We start from the raw sequence: 24566 nt of genomic DNA, 5'->3' as shown, positions 1-24566 counted from the left end.
TATTCTTTACTGCTTTTGATTCAATTTCAAGACTCCTCCCCTTACCCCATTTAAAAAGACAATAATAGGAGTTTGAATTGATCAGAATCTTTGAGATCTTCCCTGACATAACCAGGCAAACTCTGTTGACTGAAGACTACAAAGGATTTCATCTCTCTACATTTGGTAGCTATATACCTTCCTTTCTCTTCCTCCCTCTTTTTTCTTATACTTCCCCTTTCCCCCAATTCCCCCTAACACATTTTGCTGTGGTCATTCAATAAAGATGCATTGGTTTTTGATTATTACTGCAAATCCCCTGTGCCGTGTCGGGTTCTTTTGCACTCTGAGATCAATTCACGAATCATCACAAACCCGTTCGTAAGGACGGGTTGTGACATTAAATTGGTGTCATGGACAGGATTCTGACAGACAGAGGGGTTTGCAGGGCTGTGTGCAGTCTGTACCAGGGGAAGGAAGTTTCACAGCACAGGGGGTGTGATTCGAATTTCTTGCAATCTGCACACGCACAGGTGGAAAGCAATCCCCATACTCTGCTGAGGGTTCTGTCTCCAGAATTTCACAAATGATCTCTCCGTGCAAAAGGGGGAACTGTTTCTGTTGTGTTGGTGTGCATCTGCACTGCCTGGGAAGGAAGAGACAATTGGAAGAAATTAAGCAAGGGCCTCCCAGGCAGATCTGTCCCTTTACCTACCCAGGGAAGTGAGGGGAAACACAGCAAGAGCTGTGTGGTTGTGTAACTTACATCAGTATTTCCCTGTCAAAGTTTTTGAGCCCCTTTACAAAATAACTGTTTTGTGGGTGTGGGTGTGGGGGTGTGTGTGTGTATCTGGACTGTCTGGGAAGGAATGGGCAACCTAAAGAAACTAATCAGGGACTCCCAGGCAGATTCTGTCTCTTCACCCACCCAGGGAAGCAAAGGGGAACACAGCAAAGCTGTGTGATTGTGTAACTTAAGTTTGCACCTCCCTGTTGTGGTTTTGGTCCCTTCACAAAATGACTCAAAACCTCAGTGCAAAAGGTAAAGCTGAATTTTATGCTCTGCTTGCTAAATACAATGCCATATCTTCTCCATGAGAAGAAGAATGGGCAAACTGCAATTCGTTTAATTTAGAAAATATTATTGATAGAATATGTTCTTTGCAACATTAAACCTGGGCAAAAATAAAACCCTCCACTGCTCAGGTTTGGGAGTTTGGCTCACAGCAGCCATAGAAACTCGCTTTAAGTCAAGAAGTGAGGAAAATGCTACAATAAACTCCCTTCAAAATCCAGTTGAAGTTTTGCAAAAACAATTTGATGAAGAAAGAAATTAAAATAATTTATTACGGGCTGCCTTGAGAAAGGAACATGTTAAAAATTCACAGAACGCTGATTCCTCACAAGAGACAGAGGAGAAGGAAACTCCTCACTCACATTAATCAAAATTACCCTCAAACAGAATTAGCTCTGATGAAAAATTGGGGGGAACACTGTTGTTACAATAACACAAAACCTCTAATTAAAACAGAATGCAACTATATCAATAATGAGGATCTTGACCTGCATGTAACCACCAAAGAAATCCCGTACACTGCCACTGAATTAACAAAACTTGCAAAGCAGTACGGGTTTCTCCCCCACAAATCCAAAACAGAACACAAATGCCAAGCATCTCTCACCGGGGGAGATCAGATTCTCTTGTCAGAACAAGCAGCCGGTGGGTGCTGGGGACATGGGGTGTGCTTAACAACGGGAGACAGACGCATCCCATGGTCCCTGACTCAGAGTGCAGCTCATTGGGCAGGGCCTCAACCCCTTGGAAAGGGGAGACCTTTTAACCAGAGCTGGTACCCCCGGCCAACCCCTGGAAAACATTCACAAAGCTGCTTGCTTGCAAATGATGCATGAAAGAAAATAGACTACAAGCTGTGAGTTACCAATCCAATCACCTGTAAAGCCTGAAATTATGGCTCCTTTAATTCTAGGGCTTTCAGAAACACTTAAACCTACAACCACTCTCCTTCAAAACACCATAGTAGCTGTATCTCCTGTAGAAACACCAGACAGATTTCTTAGTAACCATAATGACCCATTTGTTCCCCTTTAGGACTTGCTGAGCAAAGGGGTGAAATGGGATTGGACTCCTTCTCAGGAGGCAGCATTGCAATTGCTGATTTTTGAAGCAACATCTCACCAAGCACTGGGCCCTGTCCATCCCACAGATCCCTTTCAGGTGGAATGGGGATTTGCCTCCTCTGGGCTGTCAGCGCACATTTGGCAGTGGGGTCCTGAGGGTCCGACAAGGCCTGTTGGTTTCTATTCCCGTGGCTTCAAAGATGCTGAGAAAAGATACACTACCTGGGAAAAAGGATTGTTTGTGGTTAGCTTAGCTCTCATAGGAGTGGAAAAAATCTTAGCAATACAAGAAACTGAGAGCTTGGATAGCAGCCAAGACAAAATTGCCTCTCTGATTAAAGCAACCCCTCCTTTCTCCTCTGCTTCTGCTAACAGAGAGGGACAAGGCAGTGCTCACGCTGGGGAACTGTTAACTTTCTGGAGTATTTTCCAGCGTGAGGGACAGAATTCTTTTCTTGTCTGTATTAACACTGAGTCCTCTGCTGTGTTCATATTTGGGTTGGTCCAGGCTGATGCTTTTAAAAGAGCTACAGGAGATAATTCTGTTAAAGCAATGCAAGGATGGTTTGCAATTTTCCTAAAACCACAGGAAATTCAATCTGATAATGTTTCTCACTTACTGTCAAAGGTGTGCAGGATTGAGCAGAAGGTGAAAAGATTAAATGGACTTCTCACACCTCTTACCATAGATGGGGGGTAAATGGGTGTTCCAAAATCACTGCTTTTTGCCCGACAGCTCCAAGCATAATTCCTTCACTATGGGGACCAGATGATTTCAAGAACCCAGCACATCACCCTGGACAACCTGTTTTGGTGAAGCCCCTGCTGCTGTAGGGGAAGTACCACTGCTGTTCAAAATGTCTCTGACAATTCCATTGTTCTAACTTTTTCTGCCTGTTCGTGGCAGAGTCTGTTGTGTTTACTTTTACAGAAGAACTCTGAGGGACATGAAGACCTGATAAACCATGATAACACTAGAGATGGACAACAGAAATCATCTTTTCCCTTCCCTTTATGGTAACACCAGGTGATGATTTTACACGTAACATGTAAATTAATTGAACTTGAATAAATTGGCTGCCACATCCAGAGATTTGACCAAATTACAACAACCATCGAAGTCATCCTTACAGGCATTGGGAATCAGCGACTGCCATCAAACATTTTACCAAATTGGGAGAAAGAAAATGTAAATGATCACAAATTGGTTATTGATGCACTCAGTTCTACACAAAACAACGTTTCTTTGGCTCTCAGCTGTATCCAGGCACAATTGTTGATGCAGTCAGTTGCTGCCTCAATTATAAGAGCAGGTGAAGAAGGCACTTTTCCCACTAAAATTTGGAAAATAATTTGGGACAATGCCACTTACTTTGAAAGAGAATTCCAATCCTGGTGGAACTTAGTGAATTTTACCTATGACCCCATTTCAAATACAGCCAGTTTTTGTGTTAACCATACACAATGCCTCAGAGCATTTGATTTTCCCTGTTATAGCATTAGAACTGAATTACGACAAAGCTGTTCTCTATCCCATAGAGAATGGGAGCGTCAAATCAGTGAGAAATGGCAAACTGTCAATTTAGAATCTTGTATTGTCCGAGAACAACAAGGGCTCATCTGTGAAATCAATGCAATCAGAGCTCAAGACATTTGTTTAGACACAGAGCAAAATATGTGTCATTTTGAAATTTGTCCTAACAAGACTTCTGAAACAGTCCTTATATACATAGGCAATAGATGTGCATGCTTTAGAACCATTTGTGATTTTGTATTCGTAGAGAATGTTGCAGTAGATACTAAAAATCTTTCCAATTTCTGTGCTTGTAACTTTACCAAGATTACAGGATGTGATTTCTCCTATAAAGCTCCACTTACCTCTCACTACCTGTTGCAATCTAACTACACACTGATTCACAAACTGATGCCTACTCCTATTGGGATGAATCTCACTTTGGTAAGACAACTGCTGCTCCACCGAGACTTGGTTGAAATCCTGGAGAAGATTCAGACAAACGGACAGAAAACCCTGGTGACTGTTCATCACAAGGTGAGACTGATACATCGTGTCATGGAAAGAGTGGAGGAAGATGCCGAGCACAGGCGGTGGGATACTCTTTTAGGTGATCTCCTTCTGCCACAGGTGCCCTGAACAGTGTGTGCCATGCCATTGTTATCCTTTTGATTCTAATTCTGTTTGGTTTTATTTTATCAGCAGTCCCATTCATTATGAATTGGAGCATGAAACAGCTGACAAGATTGATGTCTATAGTTAATGCACACAACTTGGCTGATGTCCTCTACACTCTGGACATCCCCATGACATTTGACACAAGGCAATTATGAATGAAGCCTATGTGTTTTGGAATAATTCCTAATGTCCATTTATGATTTTGAGGAAATTACTTTCGATTTTTAGTGAATTGCTTTAGAAAATAATTTTTTTAAGTTAACGCTTGTATTAATATGTGTTGATTGCTTTTGCTTTTGATTGTTTGTGACTGGTTATAACGATTTAAATATTGTTTTAAAAGTAATATTGTATTTAATTAATCAACCATTTGTGAATATTGTTATGATAATCAATATTATGTTTGTTTATTGTTTCCCTTTCCACCTCCTTCTCCTATCCTTTCTTTTCCTTCTCTCCCTCTCTTTTTCCTTTCTTTCTATCGTCCCGATTTTTCCGGGTTATACTACCAACATACTGTGAGTTCTGCAGACTCATCAATGATGCTCCAGAGTTCTGCTGATGAAGACCCCTCAAGACAATTGTGAGTCATGGGGTTGTGTGCGAATCTGTCCGAATTTTCCCTCATCTGCCTCATGATCGTCATTGGGGGACCACTGAAGAGAAGACCCCGCTGTCTGAAATCTCTGGCTCCATGGGAGAAAGTCATGTGCCTGAGACCTGAGAGCACAGCTAAGCCATTGTTCTCACAGGTGTTGTTTTCTGTGTGCTACACTGAGCCCAAGGAGAAGAAGAAGGGGCACCGTGCCCTTTGTGCAACAACAGCCTTGGGAGCTGTCCCACCTCTCGGCCTGGCTGGACTTCTCCTGAGTTTCAGGTGGTCCCCCCACAGAAGACCCTCACCTGTTTTACAACCACCGGGACAGACAGACTGAGATGGAAGGAGCCTCTCCATCAAGGACTGAGACATGGAACCCCCATGTGAAAAGGCCCCTCTGCTCCTTCCAAGGACTGGCACTGAAACCCCCAGCCCGGGGCAGGTGTGCGGGGGAGGCAAGCTGACCAAAGCGAGATGTTTGCCTGCAGGTTGTGACCACTGCACCAAGAAGACAATGGGTCTCGCTTACTGCTGAGAGCGTGAACTACCTGTTACATCTATTCCTTATTGTATCTGTTTCCCCTCCCTTGCAATTTCCAATACAGTTATCATAATAAAAACCTCTGAGTTAGCGAGAGACTTCGAGATCTCCCCGACGTAACAGGCGGGTCCTCGACTGGACTGGATCAAAGGACTTCGTCTCTACGTTTGGTAGCTCTATCCCCCTCTTTCTCTCTCTCTAACTTTTGTCTCTCTCTTCCTCTCTCTTTTTCATTCCCTTAATCCCTCTATTGCATTTTGCTGTGCTCATTCAATAAAAGTGCATTTGTTTCGATTATCATTGCAAACCCCTTTGTACCTTGTTGGTTCTTTATGCACCCCGAGATCAAATCCATGAACCATCACAAAACCTGTCCGTGAGGACGGATTGTGACAACCCGAGGACCCCTCCCCAAATTCCCCTCCAAAGCCCCCCCAGCACCCCCAGACCCCGCTAAAACCCCCTCAGGTTCGCCCCAGACCCTCCCCAAATCCCTCCAAACGTCTTCAAGACCCCTCCCCAAATTCCCCTCACGACCCCTCCAGGACCCCTCACCTGTCCCTGCGCCTCCTCAGCAGCTCCCGGAGCCCCCCGTCCTCTCCCAGCGCCTCCCCCGCTCTCTCCAGCGCCTCCCGCAGGACCCGCCCGAGCCCGGGGCGGCTCCCGGGGGTCCCTGAGGGGGTCCTGAGGGGGCGGGGGGGGAGGGGGCGCCCGCTCCATGCCCGACCCCAGGGTCATCGGGCACCGCTTCGGGCTCGGCTATGATTGGCTGGTACGCGCGGGGAGGGCGGGAGTTGCTTAGGGAAGAAGCCCGGTAATTGGTTGGTTTCGTATAGGGCATGGTGATTGACAGAGAAGGGGCGGGGGCAGTGCACGGTGATTGGCTGCATAGAGGCAAAGAAGGCGGGAGTTGCCGAGGGGAAACGCGCGGTGATTGGTTAGATCGGTGCACAGGGAGTCCGGTGTTCCTGCGGGGAGACCCGTGGTGATTAGATGGTTTGGGGCGGGGCACGCTGCTATTGGCTGGGAAAAGTCCCAGATTTTTAAGGGAAATTCCCGGTTTTTTCGGGAAAAAACTCTCAGATTTTTAAGGAAAAATTCCCGTTTTTGCAGGAGAAACATTCCCGGATATTTTGACCCCACATGACCCCAAGTAACCTAAACAACCCCCAAACACTCGAAATAAACCCTTAGAAACCCCTAAACAACTCTAAATACCTTAAAATGCCCCAAATAAACCCAAACAAATCCCAAATAAACCCAAAAACACAAACAAAAAAACTCAAATTAAACCCAAAAACACCTAAATTATCTCAAGTACACCTAAAAAAAGCCCATATACAACAACATAACTCCCAAGAACCCCAAATAAGCCCAAATAAACCCAAACAAACCCAAATCCTTCCAAATAAACCCAATACTTCAAAATAACCCCAAATAAACAGAAATAAACCAAGTAAAACCCAAGATAAACCCCAAATAGTCCATAAATGACCCCAAATAAACACCAAACAAACCCTAAATAAACCCCAAGAAACCCCAGTTCCTCCCGTCCCCACCACAAAACAGATCCCGACCAATCAGAACGTGCGGCACTGATGACGATCCACTTGCTGGGCACAAACTCAGATCACTGGCCCCGCTCAGCGATTTTCAGCCAATCAGCGCCCGGCCCGACTCTGACTCATCACTTGCCGGGCACAGACCAAGGCCTCTCACTGCGGTAAATACTCAGAGACCGCGCGGGGTAATTTCCAGCCAATCAGAGCGTGTCTCGCTGATGACTCTTCAGTTGCCAGGAGCGGAATTAGAGAGGGGGGGGAAGGTGACCCTGGGGATGGGCTGGGGACCCCAAATTAATCCAAAACGGGGTCGGGACCCCAAAACGGAGCAGGAGGGGCTTGGAGCCCCCAAAACCAAACACGGGGGAGGGGACTGGTGGAACGATCGGAAAGGAGAGAGCGGGGAAAAGAGGGTCGGGACCCCAAAATTGAGCTGGGAGGGGAATGGGACCCCCAAATTGAGGTGGGAGGGGAATGGAATCCCCAAATGAAGCTGGGATGGGTATGGGGTCCCAAAACTGAGCTGAGAGGAGGATGAGACACCCCAAATTGAGCTGGGAGGGGGGTTGGACCCCCAGACAGGATTAAGCCAATTTTGCTCCTGGAATATGTAAAGTACTTCATGGATATGCAACAAGGCCATGAATATGAAACGGATTGATGTAATGGGAGACAAGGACCATCGAGCAAAGGTTGTTATGGCCACCAAGAGCCGCCAGTTATGTTCGGGGACACCCCTTAAGTCATCTGGTTTTAATTACATCACCCTGTTGCATATTCATAGACCCTCATACATATATATCAACTAATTTACATCTTTCTGGAACTATTTGACATGGCCCAGCCTTGGGGGTGTCTCCCAATTTCAGGAGCCTCCACTGAAATGGAAAATGTAAACCCCCTCCCTTTGATTACTATTATTTTTTAATTGTTATTATTATTAAAATAAATAATAGTAATTCCTTTTGAAATTAAGGGGCTCTCAGGCAAAGATATGGAAAGAGAAAAAACAGTACTTTATTAGCAAAAATTAAAAATACAAATGCAGTAATACAAATAAAAAGAAACAGTGACAGAATCAGAATCCTCTGGGAATTCAGTGAAAAAGGCTGATCCTCTGGGAATCCAGCTGGAAAACAGTTGATCCTTTGGGAATCCAGTGGGAAAAGGGCTGATCCTTTGGGAATCCATTCTTACCCCCCAAAGACAGGGCACAGGCAGGGCCGTGGAGTTTTTATAGGGTATCCAAAGGGTGGAATTAGGGTTGGGGTCAGGGGAGGAGTTCTTAGCAACACAAGAAGGGTGAGATCAAATTCCTGCCTCTTAGCAACAGCAGCACTCCACACAGAACATGTCCTCAAATACTAAATTCCCCCTAAAACAACTGAGAAATTATGGAACTTCAGATATATTCAATCAATTTCCTTCATTTAACCCAGTTTTGGGTATCCTTAAAGGATGAAGGTGAAGCAGAGGAAAATAAAGGCCAAACCAAAAGGCGAAGCAGCCAAGTGTGTTCCCAACATGGATCACAGGGAATGTGAGTGACCAGGGCTGTGCCCAAAGTGCCTCCTCCAGTGGGGGATGGAGCCGGAGCAGCGCACGAAGCTCTGCCCGCACTCAGGGCACTCCCAGGGCTTCCCTTAGTGGTGCCTCCATTGGTGTTTGGTCAAGCTAGAGCTGCTGGAGAAGCTCTTCCCACACTGAGGACACTCGTAGGGCCTCTCCCCAGTGTGGATGCGCCGGTGGGTGATGAGGGTGGAATTGTACTTGAATCCCTTCCCACAGTCGGGACAACGGAAGGGCCTCTCCTCTCTGTGAATCCAATAGTGCCGCAGAAGACAGGAGCTGGTCTGAAACCTCTTCCTGCATTTATCACACTCATAGCGCCTCTCCCCAGTGTGGATGCGCCGGTGGGTGATGAGGTTGGAGTTGTGCCTGAATCCCTTCCCGCAGTCGGGGCATTGGAAGGGCTTCTCCTCCTTGTGAATCCAATAGTGCTGGAGGAGATCAGAGCTGGTCTTAAACCTCTTCCAACACTTGGAACACTCAAAGGGCCTTTCTCCAGTGTGGGTCCTCTGGTGCCTGATCAGACTGGAGCTCACGGTGAAGCACTTCCCACACTCCCCACACTCATACGGCTTCTCTCCAGTGTGGGTCCTCTGGTGTCTGAACAGGTGGGAGCTGACACTGAAGCTCTTCCCACACTCCCCACACTCGTAGGGCCGTTCCCCAGTGTGGATCCTCTGGTGCACAATCAGGTTGGATTTCCACCTGAAGCTCTTCCCACACTCCTCGCACATGTGGGGCTTCTCCCCATCATGGAGCTGCTCATGGAGCATCAGCTCTGAGCTTTGGCTCTGTCTCCGGCCGCCTTCCCGGCCCAGGCTGGCTCTTTCCCCCTCAGATCCCCGCCGGCTGTGTTTGCAGCCCCTCCTCGAGCGGCATCTCCGGGGCTTTTCCTCCCCGTTGGCTTCCTGCGCCGTGGAGCCGCTCAAAACGGCCTCTTCCACCAGGTTCTGCCGCGGGCATTTGTCCTCCCTGCTCTCCATGCTCAGCTCCTGCTCTGGGGGAGGAAGGACAAGGACAGGATGGGATTTGCCTCCGTGCCACAGGCAAGGGCAAGGAGATCCCCCAGGGCTGAGCTGCAGCCGGGGCCGTGCTGGGCTGGGAGATGGAGCAGCACAGAGGGGAAAGGGGCACTGACTTCCTCCTCACCTGCCTCAGTGTCCCGGGGCATCTTCCTCTTCCTCGCAGCCTCCCTGGGGCTGGCAATGGGCAATCCTGGTTTGGGGAAAACAAGGGATGAGCGCGTTTGTAGGAGCACTGGGGGTAGGACGGTCGGGACGGACGGAGACGAGAGAGCTCTGCAGCCAAGGCATGGAACTTGCGGGTTATTACAAAGGGCCTGGGTGCAGGGCCCTGCTTGGAGCTGCCAGGCACAGCTCGGAGCAGGCCCGAGAGAAGAGAGGGGTACAGAGGGTGAGAGGGTAACAGAGTAAGACAGGCAAGAGCATAAGAGAGTAAGGGTCCCGTTACAACACAATAAATTTTCTTCTGTGTTGAATATTCTATTTCTCACTAACCAATCTAGTACAAGATACAAATCCTATAGCATTTACATACAGCCTGTAAGAATCATTACATCACCATAATGTGTTACATTTTCAACCCTAAAAACTCCTCTTTGGACCCCTTCTGCTGAGCTAGTAGGCTCTGCTCTGACCCTTGGATCTGCCTGCAAACAGAGGGAATTGTTTCCTCAAAAGGGGATTACCTTCAGTCAGGCCACACCATTGTCCTCCAGTTGTTCAATAACTGAGGTATCTCAAAGCTTGCTTTCATTTCAATCTTCCTTGTAATTTCTATATCCTCAAAATCTTTTGCCAGACAATCATATTTATAAAGTTTTCCTTTTTCATCTTCCCCAACACACATTGAATTTGAAGGTCGCTCTACCCGAGCCCATTTCTACAAGTCATTGGCCACCTCAGCGCCAGAAAAACCTCCCAAACACCAAGATTCAGCCCTGAAAAAGCCTCCCAGGAGTTCCCTGTCCCTGGTCCCTCACCTCTGCTGTTCAGGGGTTCCCCCCTGTCCCAGCTGTTGGGGTCACGCTTGGATTGGGGGTCCCCCTTCTCCTCGGTGCCCACCCTGCCCAGGCTGCTGGCAGTCCCAGCAATGCCAAAAGCTCCCCCCGCTTCGCTCTCCCCATTTCGGGATGCCGGGGCTGTTTGGGCTCCCGGGCTCCCTTCTCCCCTCATTCTCTGCTCGGGGCTGCAGCGGCTCCAAGGAGTCCCCCCTGCCCCTCTCCAGGCTCTTCAGGCTCCCGCCAATGGCGGCGCTCCCCCCTCTCTGGGCTCCCCACTTTGGGCTCCTGGGGGACACAGGGCTCTGCTCCTCCAGGCTGCCTCTGCCGGCAGCCGCCACCGCCACTCCCCGATGTCCCCCCAAGGGGCCTTTTCCGCTCAGCCTTGGACATCTTCATTCTCCAAACATGCGCAAAAACCCAACCCAGGGACCCCCCGGGATATCCGTGCTGAACTCCCCCTCCCCGCTCACCGGTGCAATGGGGGGGCGATGATCCCACAGATGGGGGCTGCGAATTCAGGCAGGGATCGACTGCGTGGTTCCCTCAGCTCAGCCTCGATCTGCTTTTGTCCCTCCTCTTCCTCTTCCTCCCACTCCTCCCCTTCCGTTCCCCATCCTCCTCTTCCTCTGTCTTATCTCCACCTCCTCCTCCCACTTCATCCCTGCCCTTCCCTCCCTCCTCCTCCTCCCCCAGCAGCAGCCACACCCTCGCTGCCCCGTTCCCGCAGCCCTCGCAGCCGCGGCAGGAGCGGGGATGGAGCCGGGACAGGTCGGGATGGGCAGCGCGGGGCTCTCGGCTGCTCCAGCCGCTGTGGGCGGGGGAACCCGGCCCGGGCCAAAGGAGAGGCAAACTGGGCAAAGTGGGGGCACATCACAAAGCTAAGGATGCAGCAGAAAATGGAGATAAAACAGTTATGTTAATATTAACTCCAAACGAGGAAAAACTGGAAATTCCAAAGTTTAGGGAAGCCAAGAAAAAAATTCAGACACGACAGGAAGTGAACAAGATAAATCCGGGAAATGGAAACTTCTTGATGGAAGACAATTAGTTAATAAATGTTCTTCTAAAAAAATACTAGAAGACATGCATCAGAAAACCCACTGGTGTACTCAAGCTTTGTGCGATAATTTTTTAAGGAAGTATGGGTGCACTGGGATTTTTGGAGTTGCAAAGCAAGTAACTGAAAGATGCTTAATTTGCCAAAGGAGAAATAAAAAGGTGATGAGAAAAACAACATTAGGAGGTCCTGAGTTAGCTCATCAACCATTTCAATGTATCCAAGCAGAAGTTTAGATTTATTAGGCTCTGGATTTATTTGTAAAAACACCCCTTTACCTAGAAGAGAATATGAAATATGTTAGGCAGAGGACTTTAGAAGAATAAAAATCTTTAAAGTATGAGAAACCTCCGAGAAGAAAAAAGGGAAATGAAAGGCAAGAGAAAAAGAGGAAAAATCAGAAAGAGAGTGGGATCCTCTGCAGGTCTTGCCCCCTCCGTTCGCGGCCCAGGCGCCTGTCCCGGGTCCCAGCTCGCTGCCCGCCTCAGCTCCGCCTGCCCCGCTTTCCATCCCAGGTGCGGCCTCACTGCCCAGGGCAGCTCCACCTGCCCCGGCGCTGTCGCTCAATTTGTGTGCCCTGCTCCCACTGCCTGGCCCGCGGCCGCTCTGCCGCCCATGCTGGGCAAGATGGGGGTTGCTCTGTCCTGCCGCCTGCTCCGAGCTCACCGCGCCCACCGCACCCAGGGGGGGTCCCAGCCATCCCATCCCCGCCTGCCCTGCCCGTGCCACCTGCGCTGGGCACCGCCGCTGCTGCCGGGCTCTCCCACCTGCCTTTGCTCTGCCGGCAGCTGCCGGATCAGCCGCCATCAGCCATCTGGGGGCTGCCCACGCTCCGCCTCGGGCTCCACGGGAACATCCCCCTCTGCCGATTCCGGCAGCAGACCCTGCCCACACTCCCACCGAGCCTCGGCGGGATATCCTCCCCTGTCCCCGTCATGCTCTGAGTTACTTCCCCTTGGTAACCACAGCTCTGGCTGTTCAGGGAAACTCTCTCTCTCCACAGGAAGCAACATCGAAACACTAGGAGCTCAGTTAAAAGAAAGCCCTCTCCAAATTTTTTCCCAAAACACGGGAGAAAGGCTATACAAGGTAAAAAAGTGAAAGAGTTCGATGAAGGGATTTCTCTATTTCCGTTCAGAGAGGTTCCCATGGGAGGGATGCGCTGCCCCGCCCCGCGGGAGCCACCAGCGCCCCTGCCGGCCGTGCCCGGAACTGCACCCAAGGGGAAAGCGCCGCAGCCCAAAGGCCGGGACTGGCTCCGGGCTCTGTTTGCTGTCAGTGCCGCAGCTGTTGCTGTTTGTTTGCTTTATTATACACACTAGTAAAGAACTGGTATTCCTGCTCCCATATCTTTGCCTGAGAGCCCCTTGATTTCACTATTCTAAAAATTAAGAGGGAGGGGGTTTGCATTCTCCATTCCAAGAGAGGCTTTTTCTGCCTTCCCGAGCAGACACCTCTCTTGTAAAGCAAGACAAGCACCCACAGGCACTGAGGGGGCTGCAGGAGGGGCACAAGAAGGCCCTGCAGCACTTGGGCAAAAAGGCACAGCAGGTGAGTGCAAGAAGGGAGCAGCAAAAGGCCAAGCTGAAGGCAAAGGCCAGGGCACAGTTCCTACAGCCCCTGAGGGATCAACCCCAGGGCCAAAGGGGGCCCCAGCACCCAGGGCACGGCTCAGCCACAAGCACCTGGCAGAGGCATTGCCCTCCTCGGCAGGGGAGAGCCCACCCAAACAGCCCCTGGCAAGGAACCAGGGCTCCAGCTGCAGGGCACAAGGACACTGCAAGCACAGACAGCAGCACCCTCAGCACCAGCAAGTCCACCCCTTGATGGACATGGATTGGCAGGGCTGTCACAGCTCCCATCACACCAGGGACCCTCCACACTGCAGCCCTTGAGAACATTCAGGGTGGGTCTGCATTGAGAGGAGGCATTTCCTGATAATGATTTAGAGACAAGGGGTCTCTAAATCCACTCTAAATCTTAGACCTAAGGGGGGGAAAATGCGAAAAATATGTTTCATTAGTGAGGGGATTACTGAGAAAGATGTATGGTTTTATTCAATCACTGTTAGGAGATCTGGGAGATGGGTTTGAAATGCGTGAATTTTTATTTGCTCCTAATTGTTACCATGGTTTAATGGGAAGGGATTTGATCGCTAAACTCGTAACACACAATAATATTATAAAAAGGGATACAGAGGCCTGTTCTGTTGTACCTCTGTGTCAAATGTCTGACAAGGCCTATGCTGAAGTGAATCCAGAAGTGTGGGCAGTCCCAGGGAAAGAGGGAAAATTAGATATGGAGCCTCTCCAAAGTACTCTGAAGCAACCAGGACAAGTGGTGTCTAAAAGCAACACCCTGTTCCAGGGGAGGGAAGCAAGGGGAATCAGACACAGCGCAGGTCACCGCCCCATGCTCAGCTCAACCCGCACAGCTCTGGGTGCTTGTGAGAGCCTGGCACTGAAATGCCCTGAGCAGGAAGGCTTCAATATCTTCTGCTGACACCATGGCACCTAACAAGGGGGCAAAAGCAATTCTCACTGCTTCAGCAACCACTGGAGCAGATATCAAGGCACATTCTCCCACAGCAAGCTGGGCTGGCACAGAGCCTGCCCTGGCACTTTGCTGCTGCCAACACCCAGCCAGGACATCGGCTCCTGCCTAAGGAGTGCAAAGCAGCACCACTGGTGGCCAAGGGGCCCATGCCAAGTGTCCCTGAGGCCAGAAACAGCCGCCAGCACAGCTCAACACGGGGGGACCCCTCAGCCTGGCCTCAAGGGCTCTGAAGCCCCGGAGATTTGCACTTCCCGCCTGCAGCAGGAGGATGGGAGGCCGCCCCTGAGCCTGCCCTGAAGGCAACGCAGCAGCAGCCAGGGCTCCACAGCGGGCCGAGCCCCTGCGCCTGCCCACAGATCCTCGCCTGGAATCGTCTGCAATCCTGGCCACCCCACTCTGCCATTTCCAGCCACTGGGGCCAAGCCTTGCTGCCACTGCTGCAGCCCTGGCAGGAGAGAGTGGCCAAAAATGGGGAAAACCTGAAAGGCTACCAGAACAAATCCTACAACACCATGGACCATGCCCTGGGAATCCGAACCAATTCATACCAGGAGCCACAGAACCCATTTCTCATTTCAATGGCATCATTAGATTACAAGCTGTCCTCGGAATAACCAACCAGACAGCTCCAGCTCGTGACCTTCCTGCTGACCAATCCACTGAAATGAAGAACACAACACTGCACCATGAGATGGGATCAGATCATCTGTTAGCAAAAAAAAGAGGAATTTGTGGAAAATTAAATGACTCAAACTGCTGTTGACAAAGAGATAACAAAGGAAAAGTGGTGAAAAAAAAAAAACAACACCAGAAACAAAAAAGCATCTCATGTATTGGTCCAAACGGGAGAAGGATGGGAATGGGTCATGGTTTTGTGGCTCCCTGGCAGACCATGGGTTAAACGAATGCTGTTTCTCCTCTGATGTGCTACAGCAACTCTCATCTTTTTACCGTGCTCCACACCTTGAGAGTGCAGCTCATTCAGCAGCTCAGCAAGGGGCCAGGGACTAGTAGACTAGGAAGTAACGGGTGAAACCACCAGCTTCAATAAATGTTACTAATTAAGATGGACTGCTGCTCAGAGAAAGTCTCGCTAAATTCCTGAACTTCGACAAGAATAAAAACTTAACAGAGCCATGAATATCGGCTGTTATAAAAAAGTGGGGATGCACATTAACGAGGACATGCAGTTGGCGGATCGGGAGGTCTGAACCTTCCAAGTACCTCAGCCAGTGCGCAAAGGGAGAGGGAGATGAGGCCGGGAAAATGAGAATAAAAAGGAGGCTGCGAACTACCACAACGGCAGGGAGCGCATGGCCAGTGCCCCACGGCCTCTCCCTCTTCCCAGCAATAAAGTCACTTTTACAGGACTCCTCTGTCTCCTCTGGGCACAGAAACCTCCGGCCACGGGAATTCCCCGCAAATCCCCGGGCAGCCCCCTCTGTCCCAGCCACAGCAACCGGGCTGAGCCAGCGCTGCTCCGGCAGCAGCTTCTGCCGAGGCAGCGGCCGCAAGGAGACCGCGGGCAGCCGCTCCCGCAGCGCCCTCACGCCAGCGGCAACACGGGCCGGACACGGCACAACGAACCCGCCCGAGCCCCCTGCCGCCCCCGAGGCCCGCAGCCAGCCCCGAGCCCCCGCACAACCCAGCGCGGCTCCCACCCGCGCTGCGGCCGCCTCCGAGCTCCGCCGCCGACTCACTGAGCTCCGGCTGCTGCCGACAATGGCGCCGCTGCCGAACCACAGCCACCCTCAGCCCGCCACCAGGGCCCTGCTCCGCCCCGCTCCCACCAATCAGCGCGCCACAACCACAACTGACGGCACCAACCCCCAATCCCAGCCAGGGGCGGGCTCTGCACACGCTACAGCCCCGCCCCTCGCTCTCAGGGTTCCCCCGGCTGCGTGAGGGCAGAGTTGGAGCTGAGGAACAGCCCTGGAAAGGCCCAAAAACGGGCCCGAGAGGGATTGGGCTGAAAACACAAACAAACTTCTCCGCAACTCCCGCCACGGCTTTCCCGGCACTGCGGCTCCGGTGGCTCCGGCTCAGCGGGAAGCCCTGGATCCTCACTTCACCTATCCTAATTAGGAGCATCAGTGCATCACTTTGATTTCACCCAAAAAGAGAGAACCGCCCCAAAGCCCTGTGTGTGAGTCGGGGAGGGGAGAGATTTCTGACAGAAATCGCCAAAAACTCAGAGCAGGGTAATGAGAAGTAAGTGACGAGCCTTAAATCTAGGTTTCCCCCACGCCTCCCTCTTTCCAGCTGCACCTCCTACCCCGGCAGTGCCGCAGACAGGGAATGGGGCCAGGCTCAGTTCATGCCGCGGGGCTTCTCCCTCTGCTCAGGGACAGGAGTCGTTCCCCTGCTGCACCCTGGGCTCTCTCCCACCGCAGACTTCTCCAGGAACTTGTCTGCAGCCCCATGGATCTGCAGGGAGATCTCTGCAGCACCGTGGATCTCTGCATCTGGCACTGCCGTTTTTGGAGGCACCAGGAATAGGCTGAGCTCTCCCTGAAGCTCTTCTCACATTCCCCACACCCTTCCCTGCACAGGGAGGGGTTTACCTGTTCACAGCTCCCCAGGCTGGGTTTGCAGCCCCTCCTCGTGTGGGATCACTGGCGCTTTTCCTCCCCATTGGATTCCTGTGCCCTGGAGCCGTTCCAAATGGCCTCTTCCACGAGGTTCTGTGGCAGGGTTTTGTTCTCCCTGGTCTCTGTCCGCAGCTCAGTTCCTGGGGGAGGAAGGACAAGGAGAGGAAGAGACAGGGAGAAGGGAAAAGGAAAAGGCAGGAGGAGAGGAAGGAACATGAAGGAACAAAGGAAGAAGGAGATGAGAAAGGAACATGGATGGATGTAGGACAGAATGAGGAGAAGAAGGAGGGTGGACAAGGAGCAGATGGGATTTGCCTCCATGGCAGAGGGAAGGGGAAGGAGATCTCCCCAGTCCATCCCTGGCAGGATGGCGTTGGCAGTGAGGCTGTCCTGCAGCGATGCTGGGCTGGGAGATGGAGCAGCAGAGAGGGGAAAGGGGCAGTGATTCCTCCTGCCCTGCCTGGCTGTCCCAGCCTGGAGCGTCCTGGCGCTGCCGAGGCCCTTGGAGCGTCCGGCACTCCGGAGCCCGAAGCTCACGGCTGCTTTATAAAGCTGACAAAGTCGGCAGGATGGGTCTGGGTATGATCTGCAGCAAACTGGGTTTATTGGTACAGGAAAAGGGCACAGAGCTGAACAGGGCCCAGGGACAAAGACAGGGTGCAAGCTGAGGGCACAGGGGGTTTTTATATGGGGTAGTGAGGGTGGAGCTGAGGGTCAGGGTCCAATGGATATGGGGGAAAATGGTGCAAAGGAGGAGTAAAGGGTCAGGTCAGCTAATAGGGAAACAGTGGCAGAAGAATGCAGTAAATTAGGGCCAATGGAGGGACAGAGAGGGAGAACATTCTAGGGAAAAACCAATGATTGGTAATAGGGTTTTAACCAGGGTAATTAGGCCAATGGGGTAACATAACTTTCCATAAATCAGCATGTGCCTGCAAAGATCTATGGGAGAAGCAAGCTTCTCACCATAACCTTGAAATCTAGTCTTCTTATTGGAGACCAGTCCCCCAAGGGTGGGAGATTGAGACTCCCATGGGCCTCCACACCAGTGCATCTTCCTTTTCCTTGCAGCCTCCTTCTCCTCCATCCAGACAAAGTTTAGGATCAACAAATCCTGACTTTGGGGGAAGAACAAGGGGTGAGCACCTTGGGTTTTGTGAGAAAGGAGCCTCACTCTTTAGAATTTTTGAAAGTTTATTAAGGAGTAATAAGGGATAAATCAGTAACAGCGCTGGGTGCTTGGCGATGGCCAGAGGCACACCGGTTAACCACAGCAACTCTTCTTGTCTAGTTTTTTCATTGTATTGTTCAAATACATACTCATAATGATTATACACATTCAAACATTTCTCTGAACTCGTTTACATGTTCCAGGAATTCTTTAGGTTGGTGTGACCCCCAACTCACCCTTTTAGAGCACATGCTGGAATCGTGGATTGCTGTTTTGAGGGTTGTGTGTCACTCCCTCACAAGGGCCCCTGTTCTGTGATTTCAGCAGGTGACAGTTATTGACAGTGGAAGGGTCAGGGGCAGGGGTCCTCATCACATCCCTTCCTTAAATGTTGTCTGACCATGCAGAGGGTTTTAGCTACTTCCACAAGTACTTGAAATGAACATTAGCTATTTCACAAATATCTCTGAAGTGTTATTGTCAGTTATTTACAAAAATAAAAGCATTAATTATTATTTCACAACTACAGCTACTTCTGCAATAGTTAACATTCTAATGCACAACACATGGCATCCACTTTAATATTTTGCAAAAGACAAAACGATAATGTATGTTTTTCACACTCTCCACAAACTCAAATATCATCCATAAATGACGTTCTGAGAATATGAGCTACACAGGGGCCAGGGCATTGGCCACAAAAAACTGACAAATTTTACTAGAGCAAAAGAAGTTAAAAGTGATTAAAAACTGTACTCTATCAAAATCCGTGTGATTAAGAATATTTTGCAGAAGTCAGTACATAATAGCAAAAGCCAACACTACCCAGTTATTTATAACAAACCCAGGGCAGGTTTTTCCCTTGCATGGAGCACTTGGGCCTTCCCCGGGCCCCTTCTGCCCTCGTGCAGAGCCGGTGGCATTTTCCAGCACACCCAGTTTGTAACCAAGAGCCGGGTGCAGCCGAGAAGGCTCCAAGCGCCTCCTTCCAGGCTGACTCTGCAGGTGCCGAGGCTGCTCTGGGCTCTGCCAGGGCTCTGCTGGGGCTCAGCTCTGGGCCAGGCTGGGCCCGCTCTCCCCTCACATTGCTCCGGGCAGCTGAGGCACAGTGGGAGAAGGAAGGGACACGGCAAGGCAGTTGAGGGTTAAGAGAGTTTTTATTCAAACAACTGCCATAACGAAAAGGCTCTCCTAACTACCATAAACTACCAATGCTAACTACCATAATCAACTACAGTGCTAACTACCATAAGTAACTACCCATGCTCACTACCATAACTAACCAGTTGTCCTGACTACTATAACCGAAAGCTGTTCTCAAGGGCTTCATCTCCTCTGCTGCTCCCTCAATTGTTTCGCTGCAGTGATCAGAGGGGTCAGGCTGGAGAGAGGCTTGGCTGATGATAAAAATGGGTGCTGCCCAAAGGATAAAAAGGAAAGAAATGAACTGTTACTTTCCAGAGTCAAGTTCCTCACAGGAACTTGAGGAACTTGACTCTGTTGCAAAAGGACAAAGGGAAATGCTTTGAAACTCGGGAGAGGGAAGCAGGCTCAGATTGGATCTAAGGAAGAATTTTTTAACCAGCAGAGTGGGGAAACACTGACAGAAGGTGCCCAGAGATGTGGGAGGTGCCTCCTCCCTGGAAACATCCAAGCTCAGGTCAGGCAGGGCTCTGGGCCCCCTGAGCTGCCTGAAGATGTCCCTGCTCGCTGTGGGGCACCAGGCCCAGATGAGCTCCAAAGGAGCCTGCCAAGCCACAGCAGGCGAGGATTCTGCTTGCTCTGCGTGTGGAACGCAGCCAGACTGGAGACTGTTGGAGGGGGCCCACAAGAAAAGCCCTGCCTGGCGCTGCTGCTTCCCCTGCAGCCCCTGGCCCTCACCTGCAGCAGCTCCTGGGCAGCCCAGCGCCGCTCCTCGTCCGCCTCCAGGCTGCACTCGAGGCAGTCCCGCAGCAGAGCCAACAGGCGCCGGGGCTGCTGCAGCTGCGGGCTCCCGTTCTGCCGGATCAGAGCGGGAGCCTGCAGGGAAAGCAAACTCGGCGCTCTGCCAGCTCCCTTCACACCCACACGGGCTCACATCCACCCCGGGGCCTCAGCCCCAGCTCCAGGGGCACTTTCCTCCCTGCCAGAGATGCTGCTCACAGCTCATTTTGCTATGCCAGCCAAAAAACCCAAACCCTGGGGCTGCCACAGCCAATGCAACATCCAAATGATCTCACCTTGAGAGCCAGTTGCATTGGCTGACTCTGTTAGTAGGAACCTCCATCAGAAATAACACATTTTGCTTCTCCAAATGTTGGCACCAGCTTTACAGGCCATTTTCCAGAGTCAGTGTGGTCTGCCTGTGGTATTTCAGAGGATTCTTACTTCAAGTGCATCTCTGCAGTGCCACTGACACTCAAGTAAATGCATTCCTGATGCTCCATCCCAGAAACTGCCAGGCAAGAAACAGGAGTTTTGTGATGCTGAAAGCTCAGGCTTGGTAACACAGAGAAAGTAGCTTGGACTAGGAAAGAGATATGTTAGACTATGGGGATGTTAAACAATCATCTTTATGTTTTCAACAAGTTTCCCAGTGAGAAGAATCAGGGGGAAGATCATCTCACAAAACCATTTTAGAAACTTCTGCAGAAAACTTTTTGGGTTTGGGGCTGGGATGTGGGGTTGGTGTGGGGTTTTCTTGCAAGGTAACATTAGAGCTGATGCACTTGCTTCACATTTTCCGGTCATCCTCACAGCCAGAAGAGCGGCAACAACATAAATCCCAAAGAAAATTGTTGCTGGAGATTGCAGAATCTTCGTCTGTGCTGAGGCTGGAGTCCTCTGGGAATTCCCTTCCCATGTGCAGAAACCTCCAGCTGCTGCTCCCAGTGCAGGGTCCCCCTGTGCTCACAGGCCTCTGGCAGCCACTGCAGAATTTGCCTCTTCCCATGGCCGCCGTTTCCCTGAAGTAAGGAGGTTCTCCTTCCACCATCTCAATGGTCACAATGCCAAAGGCCCAGACGTCCACCTTGGGGCCATAAGGAGATGTGGTCACAACTTCTGGGGCCATCTGTCACAGACATCTTTTGTGAAAAATCCTTTCTTTAGGACTTTTCCCCCTTCTGGGAAGCTGAGGCCCCAGAAGAAGAATGTAAACAGTGGTGCTCTGCTGATGTGAAATGTAACAGGTGCACCTGTGATTGGCCCATGTTCCATGTTTACAATTAAGGCCCAATCAAAGACCAATCTTTCTCTGGGACAGATCAGAGAAAGCTCTGTTGTTATTCATTCCTATTCGATTCCTAGCATAGCAGCTTCTGAAACTTGTCTCTCTATTCCTTTTACTATAGTCTTAATGTATTATATATCATAAAATAATAAATCCAGCCTTCTGATCATGAAGTTAAGCCCCTCATCTATCTCTTCACCCCTGAAGACCCTTGCAAAGCCTGGTAACAGCCATCCAGTGAGCAGTGCCCACCATGGAGCTGCGCTGGTCCTGCTCAGGGCTGAGCTGAGCGCTGAGGCCAAAATCAGCTGAGGACAGAAACAAACCCTGTCAAAGGCAGCTGGAATGAGGAAACCAAGCACCAAGATTCCCCACTCTCAGTCTGAGAGTGCAGTAGTAAAGTCAGCTGGAAAAGCTCTCAGGGCAGTAGCCAAGGGAAGATGGAACTGGACCCTTCAAGAAACCATTGAGGAAGGGGCGGGGGATGTGAGAGAGAAGAGGGGAAGGAGGCGGGAGGAGGAACGAGGAGGAGCGGGAGGAGCGACTGAACCGGGAGAGGAGAGGTGGGAGGAAGAGGAGGGGGAGATGAGGAGAGGAGCAGAAACAAGAAAAGTAGCGGGGACCCCCCGGCCTTCATCGAGGTGTCCACGGGGGGACCAGGAACATGTGGAACCCGCAGCCAGGTGTGGGGGTTCTGACCCCCACACGGGGGGCTCTGACCCTTGGGGTCACCCGGGATTATCCAGCGTGGATCCTCCCACGGGAGATGGAGATGGAGCAGCGCACGGAGCTCGTCCCGCACCGGGCACTGCGGGATCCGCGGGCAGCGACCCCTCCCCCCGGGCCCAGCCCCCACCCTTTGTACCCCTCCCTTTGCTCAAATCCGTCCCATCGCCCCCCCAAACCCCTCCCCATCGTCCCCCCAATAAACGGCCCCGGGCCCAACTGGGAAGCTTTATTGGGAGCACTGGGAGCAGGCACTGGGCGGGGGCAGAGCGCCAGCGGGGCTGGGGGGACACGGGACCCCCCAAGAATCAGCGGAGCGGGGACGGAGCGGGGGGTCCCGGCCGGGCCCGAGCACACGGGGAGGGGCTGCGGCTGCCGCCGGCTCAGGAGCTCTGTGGGCACAGAAAAGGGGGTGACACCGGGCTGGGGGCCCCGGCGAGAGCGCACACGCTCCGCCACGGCGGGGACGCCACCCCCGGCACCCGCCCTGACCTTCTTGCGCAGGGAGAAGCCGAGCCCCAGCGCCAGGAAGACGAAGCCCAAGACGAAGCCCCTAATCCCCATCAATATCTTGATGCGGGCGGCGTCCGGCGGCATCTCTGGGGGGTCCGCAGGGCTCAGCCCCCCAAAACCTCTCACCGACACCCCGAGCCTCTCCCAGTGTCCCCTCCAGGCTCATTCCAGTCCCACCCAGTCGCATCCAGCATCCTCTAAACCCCCTACCCTTTGCACCCAGCGCCCCCAAACTCCCTCCCAGGCACACCCAGCACCCCCAATGTCGCTCCCAGTGCCCACCAGGACCCCCCCAGCCCCACCCCACCCTCCCCAGCATCCCCCAAACCCCTGCCCAGCCCTTGTCCAGCCCCCAGCCCCTCTCCCAGTCCCAGCCCGGCTCTCTCCAGCTCCCTCCCAGTGCCTCCCAGCACAGCCCAGTGGCTCTGCCAGCGCCCCCAGGGGCTCCCCCGTACCCCAGTGCCGCCTCAGGGGCTGCTCCAGGCTGACGCGCTCCACCTGGCAGCTGTAGCTGAGCCCGCGCCGGGGGGGAGTTTCCAGCAGCACCAGCAGCTGGTAGGTCCAGTCCCCGTTGGGGACCACGTCGGTGGCCACCACGTGCTCCGAGAGCTCCTGCTGGCCCTGGAACCACCTCACCTGGATGGCAGCAGGGTAGAAATCCATCACGGAGCAGAGCAGGCAGCCGGGGCCGGGCTGGGAGCTCGAGGGGGGAACCAGCGAGATGGACACGCTGGCGGGCACTGGGAGAGCAGAGAGAGAGAGCGGGGAGACACTGGGATCAGCTGAGGGGACACTGGGAGAGAGAAGGGAGGGCTGGGAATGGACTGAAATGGACTCGGAGTGACAGGGAATGGATTGGGGAATGTGGTGGGAGGGACTGTGGATGGGCTCGGATGGATTGGGAATGTGCTCGGAGGGAGTGGGAGAGACTGGGAGGGAGTTGGGTGACACAGAGAGATGGGAAGGAATGGGCGAACTGGGAGAGAGGGTGGAGTTCTAAGAGTGACCTGTGAATGAACTGGGAAGAGACTGGGAATGGACTGGGAGAGACTGGGGAGGAACTGGGCATGGTCTTGGAGGGACTGGAATGGCACTGGGAGGGATCTTGGCACTGGGAGGAACCGGGAATGAAGTGCGCGGCACTGGGAGGGCGAGTCCGGCGCGAGGCACTCCGTGCTGCGGGTCTGCCTGGCAACAGATGAGTCATGAACACGATGCGATCCTATTGGTTGCAAAGCGTCAACTTTACGGGTCGCTGAAATGGACGCGCGGGGGGGCACCGGGAGGGACTGGGAGGATCTGGAGACCCCGGGGGTCGGCACAAGGAGGGCTGAGGGCTCTGGGCCGATGCCCAGGGAGATTTTGAGGGGCTCCAGGGTTACTGGCAGGGCAGGCCCCGAGGGGACGCACTCTCCCTCGTGCTCACCTCGGCGCTCCGTGATGAACGGGGTAAAATTCTTGTACCAGCACCGGCAGAACCAGTCAACCGCAGTCCGTCTGTCCTCCATGAATACCGCGTTGCTGTTCCAGCGCTTGGCCAACTTCTCCCCATAGCGGGTGAACCCCACAAAGTGCCCCACGTCGCTGTCGAACATTATGAACTGATCCCGGTTGTAGATGGATCTCTGGACGTACTTCACCTTCTCCGTGCCGTTAATGAAGTAACACTCGGACTTTGTCATCCTCTGGAACACCCCTGAGTGTGCAGGACACAGGTCAGGGGTGCCAACCCACCACCCTCTCCCAGCATCCCCAGAGCTCCGGACCCACCCCGGATCCCCACTCCGCACAACCTGCGCCCCTCGGCCGCCATGGGACCCTCCTGCCCGCGCTGCCGCTTCCTCTTTGCCACCCTTCCCCCATTTCCCCTTCCACATCGTCTCCCCTCCCACCTCCGGCCGCTCCCCAAATCACTTCTGGGGTCCCATTTCCCCATTTTCCCACAAATTTCCCAATCCCCAGCCCCGTCCCGCTCAGATATGGTGTCCCACCTCCGCTTTTGCCCCTTCCCCACCCTCTCCCACCGCTCCCTCTCCTCCCCCCACACCTCAGGCCCTTCCGCTCTCCCTTAGGGGGTCCCCTCCTCCTCCCCCTCCATTCCGGGTTCCCCCCTTTTCCCCCTTCTCCCCCCCTGTCCCA

General features: G+C 52.4%; 2 protein-coding genes across 2 annotated transcripts in view; both read right to left on the bottom strand.

Moving 5' to 3' along the window:
• LOC141725814 (uncharacterized) overlaps positions 1-24566 on the bottom strand; it is a 101525-nt gene that overhangs the window by 15613 nt on the left and 61346 nt on the right. The window contains exon 2 of the mRNA XM_074529871.1: positions 8664-9336. Coding sequence (XP_074385972.1) covers positions 8664-9336 — 673 coding nt within the window. The remainder of the gene's footprint in view (positions 1-8663; positions 9337-24566) is intronic.
• LOC141725744 (class II histocompatibility antigen, B-L beta chain-like) lies at positions 16828-24240 on the bottom strand. The gene is made up of 7 exons (XM_074529777.1): positions 24198-24240; positions 23854-24123; positions 22883-23167; positions 22170-22513; positions 20871-20987; positions 19885-19996; positions 16828-16946 (listed from the first exon to the last, which is right to left on the bottom strand). The coding sequence occupies exons 1-7, from the start codon at positions 24238-24240 to the stop codon at positions 16828-16830; spliced, it is 1290 nt and encodes a 429-aa protein (XP_074385878.1).

This window comes from Zonotrichia albicollis, chromosome 31 (assembly GCF_047830755.1).
Source record: "Zonotrichia albicollis isolate bZonAlb1 chromosome 31, bZonAlb1.hap1, whole genome shotgun sequence".
Lineage (NCBI taxonomy): Eukaryota > Metazoa > Chordata > Aves > Passeriformes > Passerellidae > Zonotrichia > Zonotrichia albicollis.
This window is presented reverse-complemented; position numbering and strand designations above follow the sequence as displayed.

Excerpts from the sequence above, each read along its gene's own strand:
- LOC141725744 (XM_074529777.1), bottom strand. The coding sequence starts at position 24,240 with ATGGCGGCCGAGGGGCGCAGGTTGTGCGGAGTGGGGATCCGGG. Across the intron at positions 23,168-23,853 it reads GTTCATCACGGAGCGCCGAG|TGCCCGCCAGCGTGTCCATC; the intron begins GTGAGCACGAGG and ends CTGCTCTCCCAG. Across the intron at positions 19,997-20,870 it reads GCAGTGGCTGCCAGAGGCCT|GCTCCCGCTCTGATCCGGCA; the intron begins GTGAGCACAGGG and ends CTTTCCCTGCAG.